Below are 19,755 nucleotides of genomic sequence, written 5' to 3'. Positions count from 1 at the left end.
TATAATTTATAAATGCATATTTGTAGATTCATGTATTTTGAGATTAATAATGAATACCTTCTGGAAAAGAAATTCAAATCTTACCATGGAAGGTTTTCAAGAGTCTTCTACTTTTTAATGATTTTTAAGTTCATGTAGTTATAAATGATAAAAATTATTTTTAAATGCAAATACAATGAAAACCACAATTTTAATTCAGTGTTTTATGTTAACTATATTAAAATATCTACCAACCTCATATTAATTTTCTAACTCAAATACTTACTAATTCTTGTATTTTACAAAAAATTCTTCTGTATCAATGATCACTCCAGGTGATATCTATGAAAATAAAATTAATAATTATAAAACTTAAACAGGACATGGAATATAAAGCGTGAAATATAATATGCCATTACTTACTTCCTTCTTTACAATTCTAGAAGACAGTATTTTGTCTACAATTGCAGCATCTTCTTCACTTGGGTTCTCCTATAGGATCGAGGGAAAGAAATATGCAATGGAACGCATTCTGAAATACCTTTTAGTTGCTATTTTATATATTTATGAATACACTAAAATTCAATAAATATTTATTTAGCAGAGGTGCCCAGTACTATAAACATTAGGAATACAGTACAATGGAAAAAAAAATATATCATCGTTGTTATGGTTTTGTCATCATCATCATCATCATTCTAAACATATTGGGCTTTTTTTGTGTGCTAGGCATTATACTAAACACATTGCATGTATTAATTAATCTAATCCATTATCATATCCATTCTTATCCCTCCTATTATCTCTATTATGCAATTGAAGAAGCACAGGAATATTCAGAATTATTACTTGCCCCAAATTTTTGATCACTCAGTTAAGAGATGAGTATTTGGCTTACAATGTAGATAAATTAAAAGAATTATAGAAGAGGAAAGCATATATGGAAGAAATAAAGGTATCAAACATGGCATTTAAGAAACTTCATAAGGCAAAGTTGAGTCCTTATGAAGAAGAGCAGGACACAAAGTCAGAAAATCTAGACAAAGGGCTTTCTTTATATATTGCACTAAAAAAGGCATTATTATTTTAAAGGAGTCGATTAGGGTAAATTTTCAGCCAAAATATAATCCCTATCCAACTAGCTCATGGATTATTACTATCTACCTAACAATTAGTCTTCTACTTTAGAAACATTCTGCAAAGGAGAAACACTTTGAAAGAGTTTCAGGTATACACTTAGGAAGAAAGAAATATGAGGAGATATATGTATTTCTACTATTTGAAACAATTTATATTTATTTTGAAATGTAGTAATAATTCCAAATATGTCTTACCACAAATAATTGTAAAGGCTGTTCACCAGGTAAAGGAGCTAAATTCTTTTTTATTTTCAAAGAGCCTTTAACCTCTTCTTCAGATTGTTTCCCTTCTGCATCTTCTGCATATTTTTTTCTTTTAATTTGTCTATTTGATCTTCTTTTCTGTAATGAACCACAAGGATCAGATTTATACAATTTATTGTTTTAGACAATTAAAAATCTTTGAAACAAAGATTTTAAAAATATTACTTCTATAGTTGGCAAATTCTTTATTAATTTTCATACTGATACTCAACATTCAATTTTTTCTTACTTTTCTTTTTAAAGGAAGATTATAATTTGCCCATTATAATTTTCCCACAATTTAAAATATCAAATATTCATAATAATATCTTTATTTATCTATTTTTAGAAGTTTTAAGAAAAGTCTGTTGGTTTTTTAAAAAAAAAACTCTTTTATAGCTTAGGCAAAATGTATTTTATTAGTAATACCTTTATTGCTGGGTTACTTTTCTTTATAAACTATTGTTAAAACTATAGATGTCTTCACATTTTTGCCCCAAACCTAAAAAGTATATTAGATGAATGTTGGTTAACAAATTAGTTGGGGCATAATCCTAGAGGACATTAGAGAATATTTGCAAAAATATGAAACTGTTTAAAGTAGAATAAAATAAAATGTCTTAAATACATAAAATATTTATTAAATTTACCAAATAATTCAATTTGAATAAAAGAAGAAACAATATTTCTAACCTGACTAGCTCTTCTAAAAATAAAAGCATCATAAAATGTCTTTTAAATAAAAGAATTACATTTAGTATCACAATTTTTAAATAACCTAAGCAATTTAAAATCAGGAATCAAATATATGTGGTTTTACTTACCTCCCTAAGTGTCTAATATTTGTTTCAAAAGTTTTTGTATTTAAAGGAGAATGTTTAAAAACAAGGTTACATATCTTTTTGATGGTCCCACTAAAACCCAGAATCTTAGGTTGTTTTGAAAATCCCAAAGGACTTAATTTTTACTATTTTTCTTTACATTTCTCCAAAATCTAATAGGGTAAAGGCATCTCAACCAACGGTTCTATTGCTTGATTTACCAAAGTAAATCTATCCCTTCCTCCTTTTTATTTTATATAGTGAAACTCCCATGATACTTCCCAGAAATTGAAACAACAAAATAACACATTTGGTTTTTGCCAATGTCTTCTATTTGGCAGATCTTTTGTTAGTCCACATCCCATGCATAGCACAGGAGCAAATTGTTATCTGTGTCCAGTAAGGTGGCAGTAGCAGCCTTTCTAACATCATACTTCTGCCCCTTTCTCTTATAAGTAGTGCGATATTGAAAGAAAAGAAAGGCAATGCATGGTAGTCAAAAGTACATAGGAAAAACTTTCAAGATGGTTCATCATCTAGTTACACTCTGCTTCTTTGGATGGGTTCAGTGAATAGGAAGGATGCTGGAGATATAGAACCTAGGAGTACGTATATGCTAGGCAAGCACTCTACCTCTGAGTTACACCCTGAGCCCCAATTTTGTTTTATTTATTTTTTGGGGGGTCATCATCCATTGGCCATGAAAATGTTTACATTTTCAAATGCCAAATAAATATTTTTATTAATACAGGAGACAGGGAAGGTGGGATAAAGTTATAATAAAAGGACTTTGTTAAACTCAGTATTCCCAATTACTATTTTAAAAAAGACATGAAATATTTACTATTCCTTGGGGGGGTGTCTATGATTCTCGGCATAAAGAATGTTTAAAACAAGTATAAAAAAGCTTCTTTTCTGGTCACTGAGGCATCTGAGTGGTAGCACACACCTGTAATCCCAGTGATTTAGGAGCATGAGGAATGAGGATCACAAATTTGAGGCTGCCTTGGGTAATTTGGTGAGACACTGTCTCAAAATAAAAAGAGCTGGGGATGTAAATCAGTGATAAAGCACCGGAGTTCAATGTCCAACATCACAAAAAAAAAAAAAAGGTGGATCAGTGGTCTGAAAAAATCATTTTCACTTACAAAATAGAATGAGGACCATTCACGGTAAATTGCTTCCTCATCCTATGATATCAGACTAGCATATTAAAACTCCATGGTCTGTACTTGATTTCATTAATAAATTATACTCCATAAGAGTACAGAGAAATACCACATTACTTCATTCCAAGTAACTCTCAGCAATTATTTTTTCCTGTGTTATATAGTATCTCTACTAGTTTAAAAATATAAAAATTAACCTAAACTGCACATATTTGGCTAATGCTTTTTTCTTGTTTTCTTTCTCTGTAATGTTTTCAAAACACAATTTAAAATAGTGACAAACTGTAGTAATTTCTTATTTCTAGCTTTTTTCTTATGTCTTTGAGAATGTAACAGATCAGCACACAGCATTTTGCATATAAAGAGGTCAGAAGAATGATGTTTTTAAATAACTAATACTACATTATGATGAGATATCTGCTATAGAGGCATTAAAAAAAGATTTAGTCTTCTAAATATAGTACAACTATAAAGTACTCTTTATTTAAAGATAAAAAATTAAATACTACAACAAACACAGTTGTAGATTTCCTCCTGATAAGAAAGTTTAAGTCGTTTTCTACAGTTCAAATCCTGACAATGCATTGTAGTTAAAAGCTACACAGACCTTTATAATATAGATTTATAATTGATTATTAGAAAATACCCCCCTTTGGTGTTACAGCAACATGCTTGTCAAAGCAACTTAATACTATACTGAAGAGCATGGAAGAAATGTACGTGTTGACCTATACTATCATTTCAGTGTTTCGTAATTACATATGGGAAAATGGCCAGCATTATTATAGTAAAAATTAAGCTACATTTTCTCATATTGAAAAAGTTAAATGTAAGTTTGCCTAAGTTAAGGATAACATATGAAGAAAAAGCCAGGCCATATAATATTAGGAGCTTTGATCACTGCCCTTACCTCAACTCTTGCAGCAGCCCAGGAGCCTTGAGCCACTACTCTCCAAATGGATAAGAAGCTGCATAAGGAAGAAGAAAGGCCATTCAGGGGCTTTCTGGCCCCATAATTCAACAATTGCCACCACCCCTATGGCCTACAGTTGTTTTTAAGTATTAGAAAGCAGATGGTGGCCTGAATTATTATGACCTTCACTACATATATATTTTTGTAACTTCACAGGTTATTATTAATATCCATGTATTTAAAAAAAAAAGGTAAAAGGCACAATATTTATGTCTATATTAGGGGATTTTTAATATATTCAGTTATCTTTTCTTCAACAGAAGGAGACTAAAGGAATTGTCTCTAAGAATGACTCAATCCATTTTCTTTGTCATTTGTATATGATTTTTAAAATGAATATTCTATCATTAAGTTCACTTAAAAATCACTCAATAAGCACAGGATAATGCCACGAGGTACTTCTCCATGTAAAAGCCATCAAGGACTTTGCATTATTACTTAACCTCTGAGGGCTTCATTTCATTATCTTGAAAATGAAAGGTTTAGAGAGGATATGTAAGTTTCCTCTCAAATCTAATATTCTATGGTAATACTACTAGGAGCATATTGTAATAATGCTGTCCTATAAGTTATACCACATAATAAAATGTATTTTTAGTATTAAACTGCAGTGTAAGTAGACATAAGGCAGTATTTTGCTACCTAAATAATTCTTAACAGAGTTCATTTCTCGGAAAATAACTTTAATACTCACTTGAGAGTCTTGATCTTTGAATGTATGTGGTGGCATATGCTCTGCATCAGATATTTCATCTGAAGATTCATTTTTTCTTTTCTGTTTCTTACCCAATGTAATAATGAGTTTGCTGTGTCAAGAGGAAAAGAATAAACAATAAGAATTTTGTATTTTTCCACTTTGGGTCAAATTAAGATTGTCATTGTAAACTTTAGAAGAAAGTTTCTACCACTTGCATGTCCAAAAATAAATATTCAGAAATCCATAAAGACATTTTCAAAACTTAAACCTCTCTTCTACTGAATTGGACAAAAAAAACAATATTATAGTTAATGTACCTATAAGCATAAAAAGGTAGTCAAGAACTATAGCTGGTTTTTACGATATACTTAACTTTTTAGGATATAAATAACTATTATATAAAACCAATTCATTTATTGTAGATTTAGATTATAAGACAGTGAGGAGCTGTTTATTACTCCTACCTTTTATTAAACTAAAATTCCACTTATTGACCATAAATACTTCCATGCCCTAGGAAGCCTCTACTTCTTTCTACTCTATGGTAATCTCTTTCTTATTTAAGACAATTCTACAATTAATTTTTCTTTAATACTTTTATTTATGTTAAGAGTAAGAAATATGGTGGGCATCATGGTGGACACCTATAGTCCTAGTACTTGGGAGGTTGGAGCAGGAAGATTGTAAGTTCAAGGCCAGCCTCAGCAACTTGGCAAGACTCTATCTCAAAAAAAAAAAAAAAATGTGGGTTACGGGCCTGGGGATGTGGCTCGGTAGTTAAGTGACCTAGTCTGTGGTACCAAAGGAAAAAGAAAAGAAAACCATTTTTTATATTTCTGCAGTATGTATATGTTCTCTCTTATATGTGTTTATTAAATATTTTCAAACATATCAAGTACATATACCTAAACTAAGAATGTATTTTAAGTACATGGCTCCCATTTTTTCTTATCTGCCTTAACAGCACATTATTAAAACACTATGTTAATCATGAACCATTCTAATTACTAATAAGCAAAATTCTACTTTAGATAACCTATATTCCAAAAACTGAGAAGTCCCCCAAATATTTTTAGGAATGGTATATCAGAAAGATTGCAGAATTCTTTCCATAATTATTTACTAATGTGGGAGAGCTTGAAAGTTAACAGCTTGTACTTTGAAATCACAGGATCAAAGATATAAACCCTGAATCTACCAATCACCTATCTGTGGGACTCTAAGCAAATTACTTGCCTGTAAACATAGGGGTAGTATATTAGCTACCTCTTCTCTTGAAAAGTTAAGTAGGACAATGTATGCATCATGGTTTGGATCTTAAACGTCCCCCATAAGTTCATGTTTTGAAGGCTTGGTCCCTAGCTAATGGCACTACTAGGAGGTGGGAGAACTTTTAAGAGGTGAGGCCTAATTGGAGGAAGTTAGATCATTGGGCTCACACACTTGAGGGGGGATGGGACCCTGGCACCTTATTCTCCCTCTCTTTGCTTCCCATCTGCCACAGGGTAAGCAGCCTAGGCTCTACCACATGCTCCCAGCCGTGATGTTTTGCTTCACCACAAGCCCTCAGTGACCATGGACTGAAACCTCCGAAACCATGAGAAAAAATAAATCTTTCCTCCACATAAATCATTTATCTCACGAATTTTGTCACAGCCACGAAAAGCTTACTAATATAGTAAGTTACCTTTTAGCACAGTCCTAACTAATGGAAACTATTTTGAATTAATATATGTTCAGCCCTTTCCTAGGTTCTGAGATTGAATATGAAGTGATAGTCTTTAACCTTAAAATAGCATAACTAGACAATGATCACAGCTAAAATAGATATTAGCACAGGAAACAATGTGAACAGTGTAAATTAAAAGTGATACAGCTGGTGAACTGGCACACACCAGTAATCTCAGAGGCTAGGGAGGCTGAGGTAGGATCATGAGTTCAAAGCCAACATCAGCAACTAAGCAAGACCTAAGCGAGTAGCTTAGTGAGACCCTGTCTCTAAATACAATATATAAAAAGGGCTGGGATGTGGCTCAGTGGTTAAGGGCCCCTGGGTTCAATCCCCAGTACCAAAAAATGAACAAATAAATAAAATAGTGTTACAGAAACAGTACAATTTGAGATAGCAACTGAATTAGTAACAGGTAGTGAAAAAAAAGACAGTGTACATTCCAGGAAGGGGGATACCACAGAAGAGTGAGGTGAATATGCTGTGGTGATAGCATGACAGGGACACAGAATATTACAGAAGGAGGAAGCAGAAAACTGAAAAATTATATATGGTGAAGATTATAGAAGGCCTGGAAAAGACGTGAAAGACTTATATTTTAAGATAAGTTTTTAAGCTCCACAGAGTAAGAGTTTAAACAAAATCTACCTATCAGCACTGGCAACAAATATTTAATAAATACGCACTCAGATATTTTTGAATAAATAAAAGCAAAAAGCAATAAAATATAAGAATTTTAAACAAGGGAACAATGTGATTGAAAGGAAATAAAGTACAAAGCAGAGAAACTATTGATAAACTACATAAAAATTCAGTTGAGAGATGAAGAGTATAATCCAGGGCCATGGCACTATGATACATGCCAATAATCTCAGAGGCTAGGGAGGCTGAGGTAGGATCATGAGTTCACAATAAAATACTGAAGAAAGATCCACAATAATTGGCTAATGACTAGCTGACTAGTTGTGAGAGAAGAAAAAAAACTTTACAATGAGTTTTTCCCTACATTACTCTTATAGTGACTATGTACAACAAGATAATGGCAATTCAACTAGCTATCCTACCTGTACGTTCTGAATGTATGAAGAAAGTAAATAAGAGTATATACATGAGTATATACAGCTCATGTTGGAACCAGAAAATACAAAAAGAGGGGCTGGGGATGTGGCTCAAGCAGTAGCACACTCGCGTGGCATGCGCGGGGCGCTGGGTTCGATCCTCAGCACCACATTAAAAAAATAAAGATGTTGTGTCCACCGAAAACTAAAAAAATAAGTATTAAAAAAAAATTCTCTCTCTCTCTCTCAAAAAAAAAAAAAAAAAGAAAACGAAAAGAAAATACAAAAAGATATTCTGAAACAAAATTAAGAAACTGGTTAGTCCTCTTGCCACTTTGATATCTTATTTCTTCCCTTCTTTTTTGTTTTGTTTTGAGGTGCTAGGGATTGAACCCAGAGCATTGTGCATGCAAGGCATGTACTCTACTAACTGAGCTATATCCCAGCCCTATTTCTTTCCTTTGACACTCATTTTTCCTTACTCTGGTTTCACAACTAAAAAATCTCCCTGGAGGTCACATCTACCATTAATGATCCCACATGATCTTGACCTTCCTCCTTATCTATAGCTTTCAAAAGTCATTTCGCACCAGGTGTGGTTGCACAAGCCTGTAATCCCAATGGCTGGGGAGGCTAATGCTGGAGGACCACAAGTTCTAGGCCAGCCTCAGCAATTTAGCGAAGCACTATGCAAATGCGTGACTCTGTCTCAAAATAAAAAGGGCTGGAAATGTAGCTCAGTAGAAAATCCCCCCGGGGTTCAATTCTAAGTATAGGGAGGAGGGATTGTCATTTCACTTTTGTTTCTAAACCCACTATAATCTCAACTCTTGAAACTACTTTTCATATTCATAGCTTCCATGTATTCATTGTTCACTATGAGTCAGCAACTGCACTGACTTTACATGTTTTCCTTCAATTGATGCTTATACAAGTTGGAGAGGCAAGTATAATTTTATAGAGACAAGAAACTGAGACTTGGAGAAGTTCAATAACTTGCTTAAAGTCACACAGATAGTATGAAAAGAGACAGAAATTACATAAGCCTCACTCCAAAGTCTAAATTCCCAATGTGTATAGCTACGACCTTTTTTAAAAAAATATTTTTTGTAGTTATAGACAGACAGCGTGCCTTTATTTTATTTATTTTTGTATGTGATGTTAAGGATCAAACCCAGTGCCTCACACATACTAGGCAAGTGCTCTGCCACTGAGCCCCAGCCCCAGCCCACCACAAGCCCTCAGTGACCATGGGCTGAAACCTCTGAAACCATGGGAAAAAATAAATCTTTAAAATGCTAAATCCAAGAGAAAATTTTAAAATCCCATGTACCAACATTTAACTGATCATCATTTTCTTTTTTGTACCCTTGGCTACATGATGCAATAGTCAAACTTCCTCTCACTATATTTTGGTTCCTCTTCTTCCATCTATTCCTTGAATATTGATTTTTCAGCAGGATGATGTTCTTTTTTTTTTTGGGGGGGGGGGCGGGGTGTGTGTGTGTGTGTGCAGGGGTGGTACTGGTGATTGAACCTAGGGGCACTTTACCACTTTACCCAGCCCTTTATTCATTTCTAAATTTTGAGACAGGGTTTTGCTAACACATTTAGGGCTTTGCTAAACTGCTGAGGATGGCCTTGAACTTGTTCCTCCTGCCTCAGCCTCCTGAGTTGCTGGGATTGCAGGTATGTGCCATCATGCCCAGACAGAATTCAGTTGTCTTTTCTGCCAGCCCCTCAATCTTTGGTGTTTCTCAAAGTTCTGTCTTCAGACTTCTTACCTCTTCACATACAGTAGTAAATGGGACATGTAATTTATCCTATGATCATGCACCACACAACACTACAGACAATGATGGTACCAAGATATTGTTGTAGAGTTGAAAAATTCCTATCACCTAACTACCTCTTAGCTGGTCTTAGTGCAATGTATTGTTCAGCATGTTTTGATGATGGTGGTATAAATAAACCTACTGTGTTGCCAGTCACATATATTATAATCATAAGATTATCTATTATAAGATATATGTTATAATCATAAGATTAAAATATGTAACTGACAGCACAGTAGGTTTATTTATAATGCATGTGACTGGTAGCACATGTAATTCATAATACCTGATAGTAAATTATCATGTTACTGATTTCTGTAATTATTATACATTTTATCATTAAGTTCTTTATATTCTTATTTATAAAAAAAAAAAAACAACACATTTACTGTAAAACATTATACTGTGTTACACCACCAGCAGCCTCATTTTGAATATACAGTCTCTTAATCATGTTGAGGGACTGACTTGTATCATCTATGTTTGTTCTAAGTACACTCTATGATGTTAACACAAGGTCAAAATCACCCCCAAGGGACTGAGGGTGTAGCTCAGTGCTAAAGTGAATGCTTAGCATCCTCAAAGACCTAGGATTAATCCTCATCACCAAAGTGGGAGAGGAGGCGATCACCTAATAACACATTTCTCAGAATGTGTCCCCATCATTACTAGACACATAATATTCTTTTTTTTTTTCAGAGTAGAAATTAGAAGTTTATTAAAGGACAGCAGAAAAGACTTCTCCCGGAGGAAGAAGGGGACCCAAGAGGTGGAATCCGTGGAAGGTATGTGTCCCCATCATTACTAGACACATAATATTCTTTACTGCCACCTAGAAGTTGAAGATTTTTATATCCACTTTAGACTTTTCTCCCAAGCTTCAGACTCACATAGCCAGACTCTCATGGATACTTCACAAGTATCACAATCTCAAAATCCCCCCAAATCTAATACCTCATTTTCCATAAATTTAAGAGTACAACAATCTACTAATATTAACTATGATGTAAATTCAGAAAAGTGTATATATAAAAAAATCAATGAACTTTCTTTAAAAAAATTATATAATTAGCTTCCATTATCAAGAAACAAGAAATTGGTTTTTCATAAGCTCCCTCATGCCTCTTCTTCAACCAATAACCTCCTCCTAAGGATATCCATTATTTTCCTTGTGATTATTTGATAAAACCACAGGTATTTTTACAGATGGCAAGCTCAGTAAATAAAACTGGGCAGTAGGAATATATATTTGATGCACTTTCTCACTTGCTGTCCATTGCCACCATTAATGGATATCTTACACTAGTCAAAAGAGAGTTCCATTCTTAAGAACTTCACATGAAATGCAAATCAAAGTCTATTAATATTCTTTAATACACTGCTTTAAAAGGCATTTTCTTCATGATGGGTTAGCTAAATAAATTATGTAAAACAAATGTTCTGATATAATATCTAAGTGGCTGCTTAAAGACTTAAATCCATTAAATAAAAACCTCAAGGGCTGGGGCTGTAGCTCAGTGGTAGAGCACTTGCCTTATACATGTGAGGCACTGGGTTCGATCCTCAGCACCACATAAAAATAAATAAACAAAATAAAGATATTTAAAAAAATAAATAAATAAAAATAAAAACTTCAAGGAGCTTCAGTGGTGCATGCCCTTAATCCCAGGGTGCTTGAAGGCTGAGTAGGCGGGGCAGGAATCCACAAGTTCAAGGCCAGTCTGAGCAATTCAGCAAGACCCCATTGCAAAATAAAAAATAAAAAGGACTGGAAGTGTAGCTCAGTGATAAAGTGTCCCAGGGTTCAATTCCTAGTTGGATCAAAACAAAACAAAGCAAAACAGATTCCTCAGGAGGAAATGTCAAAAGACTTTCTACAAAACAACTGGCCAATATGCTTCATAAATGAAAACCCAGGACTGGAGATGTAGCTCAGTAGTAAAGCGCTTGCCTCACCAGTGTATAAGAACTTGGGTTCAATCCCCAGTAACATTTAAAAAAAAAAAAAAAAAAGTAAAAAAATCATAAAAGATAGAGACTGAGGAATTATTGCCAATTAAAAGGAGTTTAAGGAGACATGAAAACAAAATGAAGTGTGGGATCCTGAATTGGATTAGGGCCCAATAGTAAATCTACAACAACAACAAAGGAAAAACTAAAAACATCTGTATGAGGATTAGTTAACAGAATTAGTAAAAGGATTGTATAAATTTGGAACAGGAACTCTGACCTATTTTTGCAAGTCTAAAATTATTTTTTTAAAAAATCAACAACAACCAAAAAACAAATGTGCAAGCAGATGTGCAAGTCCCAACCCCAGGTTTCATATTTAATAAGTGGGATTACAATATGACTTTAAAAATATAACCCCAAGAGATTCTGATGCTCTACCAGGTTTGGGAACCATTGACACAAAGAACTGGGAATACAGGAAATGCTAGAAACAAATATTCAGGATAATAAAACTATTTAATATTTATATAACACTTAACACTGCAAAATATCTTTGACTCCAATATCTCAGTTGATTCTGAGAAAAATTCTAAAATTGACAAAGAAGATATTGGTCTTGAAACACAGAGAAAGAAAGCTCAGCTCCAAAAGGTGAAACAAACTGCCAAAGCCACAGTCTAATAAAACAACAAAAGGTCCCTTTATTCCTAGATTTCTATTTCCAACGTAACTTACTGATTTTAAGATAAAGTGGCACATATACTTCAACCTGTGAATAAAGACTTAATACCAATAAACATGGTTTAATGAATAAAGAGAAATCTGAAACCATATAATCTTTTAGTAAATCATTAACAATGATTTATCTGACCACCCCCCCCCACCCACAGCCCCAGTATCCAGGATTGAATTCAGGGGCCTTGAACTTGCTAGGCAAGCACTCTACCAATGACATACATCCCCAGCCCAGCTATCTGTCTCAGGAACAATCAGAAATCTCTACTGTCTGCACAATAGCCACAATAGCAAAAGACAGCCACAAATATTACCTAATGAAAATCAGGCAATTGAAAAGAATACAAATAATATAATTAAACAAAATACCTAACAGCCGCAGAGCATCCCATTCTTCTAAAGGTTAGTTTCCTATATTAATTCTAAACTAAAATTTCATTATAAATAAAAATAAAAGGTTACTATAAATCATTCTTCAAATAAAATGACAATTTATTATTTAACAAGATATATTTCCAAAGGAAAGTAATATAGAACAAATTAATAACAAAGGCTTTACACAAAGTATTGAGTTTTAAAAACATAAACAGGATCTGTTAATCAGTATTACCAAACTATAGCAACAGATATTCAGGCAAGTAAAAAAAAAAAAAAAAAAAACCTAAATATCAAAACATAGTTTGTTTCTGACAGAAAATGGCAATTGAAACTAAGGTATGAATTTGAAATCCTAATTTGTTTAATAAATATAGCCACTAGAAAACTGCAAGGTTTATACCTGACATGTCTATACTTGATTTTTAGATGCAATTTACGCACTCATCCAAATTCTGCCCACAAGTTATTAGATGCTGTGTAACAAGTTGTGTTTTCTAAATGTGTCAATCTATAATGGCCTCCTGTTGATTCTCTCATTGCAACAACTGGACAATGAATCTAAACCAATTAGTCCATTTATAATAATTAATATATCCAATTCACCATAAGTGAAAAAATAGACAATACTATTTATATTCACATTACTTTTCTTTGCAAGCCAAAAGAAAGGAATTGAGGTTATTTTAAATGTCAAAGATAAATTTTATTACTTTTCTTCAATTTAGTTTAAATTGTAATCCTTGAATATGTGAAAGCAACATTGAAAACTTTTGGTAACTTGGATTATTATTATTTCCTGATTAAAGTTAGACATCATTTTTTTCAAAAGACTGAATTAAATGATATGTCAGTATGCATTCTACTGTCATGTATAACCTTTTACAAAGAATGAAAAAAATATACGAATTGAACCAATCATGGTGACCTAGGCCTGTAATCTCAGCAACTAGGGAGATTAAGGAGATTTTTCTCTTACTGACATAAAATAATGGTCCATCTTGCTGGGTACAGTGCTGCATACTTGTAATCTCAGCAACTCTGGAGGATGAGGCAGAAGGATCACAAGTTCAAAGCTAGCCTTGCTTAGCAATTTAAACACTGTCACAAAACAATTGTTTTTAAAAAGGCCTGGGGATATGGCTCAGTGGTAAAGCACGGCCTAGTATATGCAAGGTCCTGGGTTCAATCACCAGTACCACATGGAATTAAATGAAACAAAAATAATGATGTGTCTTATAATCGATGACATCTTAGATTCAATATCCTTTATTTTATTTATCTTTTCCTATGATAACCCTTACTAGATCATGTAAAGATATAATTCATAAAATTGAAAATGTAAATTTTATTTTATTTTTTGTGGTGCTAGGTATTGAACTCAGGGCCTTGTGCATGTGAGGCAAGCACTCTACTGAGCTATATCCCCAGCTCTGAAAATGTAAATTTTGACTGAAACTCATAGCAACATATTTATCAACTCTTTTTTAAAAAAATTTTTGTTATAGATGAATGCAATGCCTTTGTTTTATTTATTTGTTTTTATGTGGTACTGAGGATTGAACCCAGTGCCTCACACATGCTAGGCAAGTACTCTACAACTGAGCTATAAACCCAGGCCCTATATCAACTCTTTCTGCAGAATAATGTTTCATTTTTTTACCAGGTATTATAATTTAGATAAAAGCAGTGAAATTAACAGTGCGTTTTATCTGCTTGGCTTTGAAAAATTATAGAACTTATATAAACACTACTAATAAAAATACATAATAAATTAATGACATGTATTTTTACAACTGGGTTTTTACTTTTAAGGCACAAAGAAACAATTAACTAAATAGTGTATTTATATTCTATTCAAGCAGACATTTCAAAATTCCTATTGTTTTGAAAAAATTATAATCATTGGCTCATGTATCATCTTATTAACATGGAGTGATAATTTGTAATGATTCCTCCTTTTTTTCCCCCTCAGGTTTTATTCGATCTTATTTTTTCCTTCCAATTTTATTATATGGATAGAAATCTCTCTCTAGCATGTTCTTTTTAACATGTATATATAATGGTATTTTTAACGTGTATATATAATGGTATATACAAACAAATGTTATTTACTTCTTTCCTCTTTTGTTTAAATTTTTTTTTTTTTTTTTTTTTTTTTTAGTTGTTGATGGACTTTATTGTCTTTATTTTTATGTGGTACAGAGGATCAAACCCAGTGCCTCATGTAAGCTAGGTGACACATTACCACTGAGCTACAACCCCAGCCCTGGGGATTGTTCTACTATAGAGATACATCTCCAGTCTGCCTTATTTTTTATTTTGAGGCTACCCTTGAACTTGCTGTCCTCCTGATTCAACCTCCGAGTCACTTAGATTAGAGGTGTATACCATAGTGCCTGGCTGAGATTTTAGGATTTTATTTTTATTTTTTCATGCTGGGAATCAAAGCCTGCACCTTGCGCATGTTTGGCAAGCACTCTACCACTGAGCTACATCCCTGACCTCTACTTTAGTCATTTGAACCTTCAAAAATAAAAAGGAGCTGGTGGCACACATCTGTAATCCCAGTAAGGAGATAGCAAATTTGAGGCCAGTCACTACAATTTAGTAAAGCACTCTTTCAAAATAAAACATAAAAAGAACCAGGCATGTGTCTCAGTGACAGAGCACACCTGGGTTTAATCCCAAGTATTTCAAAACAAACAAAAATTCAGGTATTTCCCGTTGTAACTAAAGAAAAAAGGCTACTTCTAATACTTGATAAAAAGTATTTCTGCAATAAATAAAATTATGAGTAATAAAAAGTTAATCACAAAGGACTATAACTGATTAAACTTATATAGCTATGAGAATATTTATTTATTTATTTACATTTAAAAAACCATTTTAGAATCTAACTCTTGTTAAATTTCAGGCATATTTCAAACAAAATTTCCTTACCATCCCAAATTCTACTTTAGTTAACAAGATAAGCAGTAGCACACTTATAAGAAAAATAGCCATTAATGAGTTAATCTATCATCTTCCTTAAAAAGTAGCAACCAAAGTAGGTATGGTGGCCCACTCCTGTAAGCCCAGGTACTTGGGAAACTGATGCAGGAGGATCCCAAGTTCAAGACCAGCCAGGGAAACTCTGTCTCAAAATAAAATATAAAAAGACTAGGGAAATGCACCCCAGGTCCAATTCACAGTACCTGCACTCAGAAAATAGTCACTACCATTGGTCTGGGGGTATAGCTCAGTGGTAAAGCACTTGTCTAGAATGTATGAGGCCCTGGGTTCCATCTCCAGAACCATAACCACAAAAAAACAAACAACACACACAAACAAAGTGTGATAACTGGTATGTGTCCTCCAGTATCCCACTTCTATTTGATTTAGGAATGGAGATTTAAGAGAAAGAGAACCCAGGTACCTGAGTGAGTATAAACTTACAGGAAAGTGTGTAACTCCTAGTCTTGGCTTTTTCCATTAAAAAATGCATGCTATCTATGGTCTCAGAAAATGTTAACAACAAATGCTTTATAAGCACCAAGCATGTTCTAGATATTGGTTTATAAGTCTTAAAAGTTATTAACTTATTTTGTTCTCAAAATAACACTGTAAGGCAACTACTGTTATTATTCCCATTTTACAGATTAGAGGTTAAGTGTCTTGTCTGCTCAGGTTTATACTACTTGTAATTGATGAAACTGGAAATAGAACAAATGCAACTGGTTTCAGAGCTAAAAATTTAACTACATTATCATACTGAATTGAAATGCCTACCATAAGGTACAGAATTATTATAAAAATTAAATAAGACTTTGAGAATACTCTGAAAAGGACATTCTATTCCTTTCATTGAAAAAAAATCAATGTACAATAGTGATAAAAGATTTCAAACACACTTGCAAGCAAAGGGAATAATAGCAGTATTGTTTTTCTTCAGATTAATCTTCTCAGATTAAAACATATGAGTTAAATAAATATGAACTGACTGTACATCAACCATAAATTATTGTTGACAATTTACTCCTTAAATTTTTTATTTCATACTGTTAGTGGTTAAGTTGCAACATACACTGCCTTTCAATGAACTGATATCAATAATTTTATATTAGCAGATCAATTCTTCTAAAACTAGAAAACCAAAAGTTTAAAAATGTTTCATAAATCATAAAATGCTGCTAGTTAAAATGATGCAATTGATAAAAATTAAAAACAGCAAATTCAAAATTTACAGTTGCTTGCTGGAAGAAATAGTAATGAAATATTATAATCCACACTAACAATAGAACTCTGGGTTATATATGAATTTCACTTATTCCAATTATGTTTTTTCCTCCAACATGATCATAACCTTTTGTTTTTAGCTGATAAAGACAATCAAGATTGTTTTATTCCAAAATATAGGCAAGATTCAAATTTATTTACTTATCTGCGAAATTTATTTACCTATCTCTACCAAAAAGGCCTAAAACCGGGCATATATTCAATAGTAAGTGTTTGCCAAGCATGCACAAGGCTCTAGGTCAGTATTTCACCATGTATTTAAACAAAATGGAAAAAAAAAAAGTTATTTCTATCATAATTCTTTTTTCTGTTTTCTAGAGTCTGCCACCACTAAAACCAAAGCACTACGGCTGGGGATATAGCTCAGCTGGTAGAGTGCTTACCTTGCAAGCCCATGGCCCTGGGTTCTAATTCCCAGCACCACCAAAAAAAAAAAAAAAAAAAAAAGGCACTAAATTGATAAAGGTTACATAGTATTAAAATTTACTGCGAATAAGCTACCTGCTACAGTGTTACTACTTCCAACTATATTAACTTACTTTAAAATAGTAACTATAACTTTCGAAATTTATCTACTATTTTCTTCTTGTATTGTTTTTCAGAGTGCTATCCTTCTGAACAGGACACTACTCTGCTTGTATCACTATAGAAATTAAAACTGGAAAACCTCATATTAATTTTTAATATAGCAAGAGATTAAATATGGGTTTCTTGAATTAAAACTAGACGTAAGTATGGAAAAATAAAATACTTTCATACTGAAAACTTAAGAAATAAATGGGTAGAAATCTAACTTCTGAATTCCATTTTACCTGTCTGCAAATAAAATGCAAAATCAAAAGCTACTTATTAATCTATTATAATAAGAGCCCACATTATTTAATGGTTTGGATTGAAGAATATCACAACCAAACTAAAACATTCAATTTGGTGGTTGCATTTAAAATGGTAAGAATTCAATTGGTTTACAAATTTTTTTAAAATTCTAAATATCTGCAAAATGTATTAATAATTTCTTAAGCAAATGAAGATCTTAATAACAAGGGAATTCTTTCTTCATTGTGTACATTTTTTTTTTTTTTTAAAGAAGAAACTCAGTAAAAGCACTTTAGGTAAAATTGCACATCAAGTCTTCGAGAATGACCAAATAGTCCTGCAAAAACAATCCTAAACTATGTTAGCCTTAGGTAATGCTTATCCTTGCTGGTAAAACATACATATAAAGCCATAACTCTTATTATATTTTATTTTTTCAAAATGTGTTGAACAGTCAAATAAAAATACATAGAATTAAATTACTCTCCTACAGCAATTCTTTGTCCTTTAAATTATCTTGGAGCATTAATCCTCACCTGGCCTCTTTATTACATAAGGTAAATCAGAGCTTATATGGGAGTAAGTCAGAAAGAGCCAAGAGCTAGTTGTTATTGTTGACTTACATGGTCTTAGTTCTATTGCCATTCCATTTAGCCCAAAGTTGTTGATTTTGAGAAAATATTGTACTTCATGTTTCTGAAGGGCAAGGTGCAGTGATATGGTAGAATTAAGTGGTAAAGAAATCTTTTAAAGAATTATGATGCATGTTTGCAAACAAAATAAATTTGGAAAAAATAAAAAGTAAAAAAAAGTAAAATCCACAGCCATATGGATTTTTCCCCCTTGTTTCATATTCTTTCACTAAAATTAATACACAAAAAGCTACATTCACAAAATAGTAAAATTTAGTATGTCCTAAAATATGGCCCAATTCATTCAAAAAAGAAAATAAGGTACACATGATATCCAGTAATATAAAACTCTAATGTTGTAGTAAACATGTCATTCTCAAAAGTAGAAGATAAAACACCTGCATTTTAACAAAAATTAAAATAAATTAAGTATAATAACAACTTACCCAATTTTTGTCTTCTCTTTTAACTTAGAACAAGTTTTTGTTTTTTTGTTGTCTTTGTCCTTTGGCTTGGATTTTGTCCTTCTACCTTTCTTTTCCTCTTTGCCTTCAACTGAAGCACTAGGAAAGTTTTCAGGGCTCATTACTCGTGGAATATTGCGTTCCCCACGCTCCTTTGCTTTTGCTATGGCCTCTGATATTATACGATTAGCCTTTTCTTGCTTGCTTTCTGATTCCACCTTTTTTCTCTGCTTCTTCTCAGACATGACCCTCACCTGGGTATTCTGCAACTTAGTATATGTCCCAGAACCATCATTCTTCTTGGAAGATGGAGGCTAGGGAAACCAAAATATTATTTTTATGGAATGTACCAAAGTATATTATAAAAACAACTGACATAAATATCTGAAATTTTAAAATTAAGTTTAAATAGAGAAGTAAAATTACATGAGCAAATATGCGAGAACTACAAACAAATTTAAAATTAAGATATTTTGCTTATCTGGAAATCAGTAAAAGTATAAACAGCCCAACTGCTGCTTTGAAAATGAAGGTTAAGGAAGGATGAATATAGATTCATTGATATTTTCATAGCATTATTGGTTCATTAGTTGATCCAGATTTTGTCCTGTACATGTAACTTGTTAAAATTTTGTCCTATAAATATTCTGTTCAATTGGAATTAAAGTTTTTTTCTTTCCTCTCCACTTTAAAACTCTGAAAATTATTAATACATTTAAAATAGCAATTTTAATTTAGAATCACTACTCTTTATAGTTTATTATGGCTTTTTAAAAAACAAACCCTCTATTTTAAAACTAGAATGAGAACCTGAAATCACTTAAATCATTTTAATGCAGCAACACAATAGTTAGTAAAC

At 32.5% G+C, this 19,755-nt stretch overlaps 1 protein-coding gene across 13 annotated transcripts in view; it reads right to left on the bottom strand.

Moving 5' to 3' along the window:
- Positions 1-19,755, bottom strand: part of Chd9 (chromodomain helicase DNA binding protein 9) — a 248,958-nt gene that overhangs the window by 83,701 nt on the left and 145,502 nt on the right. For all 13 annotated transcript variants that reach the window (XM_071604701.1, XM_071604707.1, XM_071604708.1 and 10 more), the window contains 5 exons: positions 18,879-19,210; positions 5,019-5,130; positions 1,314-1,460; positions 403-471; positions 266-321 (listed from right to left, as the gene is read on the bottom strand). In XM_071604701.1, the coding sequence (XP_071460802.1) occupies positions 266-321; positions 403-471; positions 1,314-1,460; positions 5,019-5,130; positions 18,879-19,210 (716 nt within the window). The remainder of the gene's footprint in view (positions 1-265; positions 322-402; positions 472-1,313; positions 1,461-5,018; positions 5,131-18,878; positions 19,211-19,755) is intronic.

Source organism: Marmota flaviventris, chromosome 18 (genome assembly GCF_047511675.1).
Source record: "Marmota flaviventris isolate mMarFla1 chromosome 18, mMarFla1.hap1, whole genome shotgun sequence".
Classification (NCBI taxonomy): Eukaryota; Metazoa; Chordata; class Mammalia; order Rodentia; family Sciuridae; genus Marmota; species Marmota flaviventris.
Note: the sequence above shows the minus strand (reverse complement) of the source record. Positions and strands in the feature narration are given on the sequence as shown.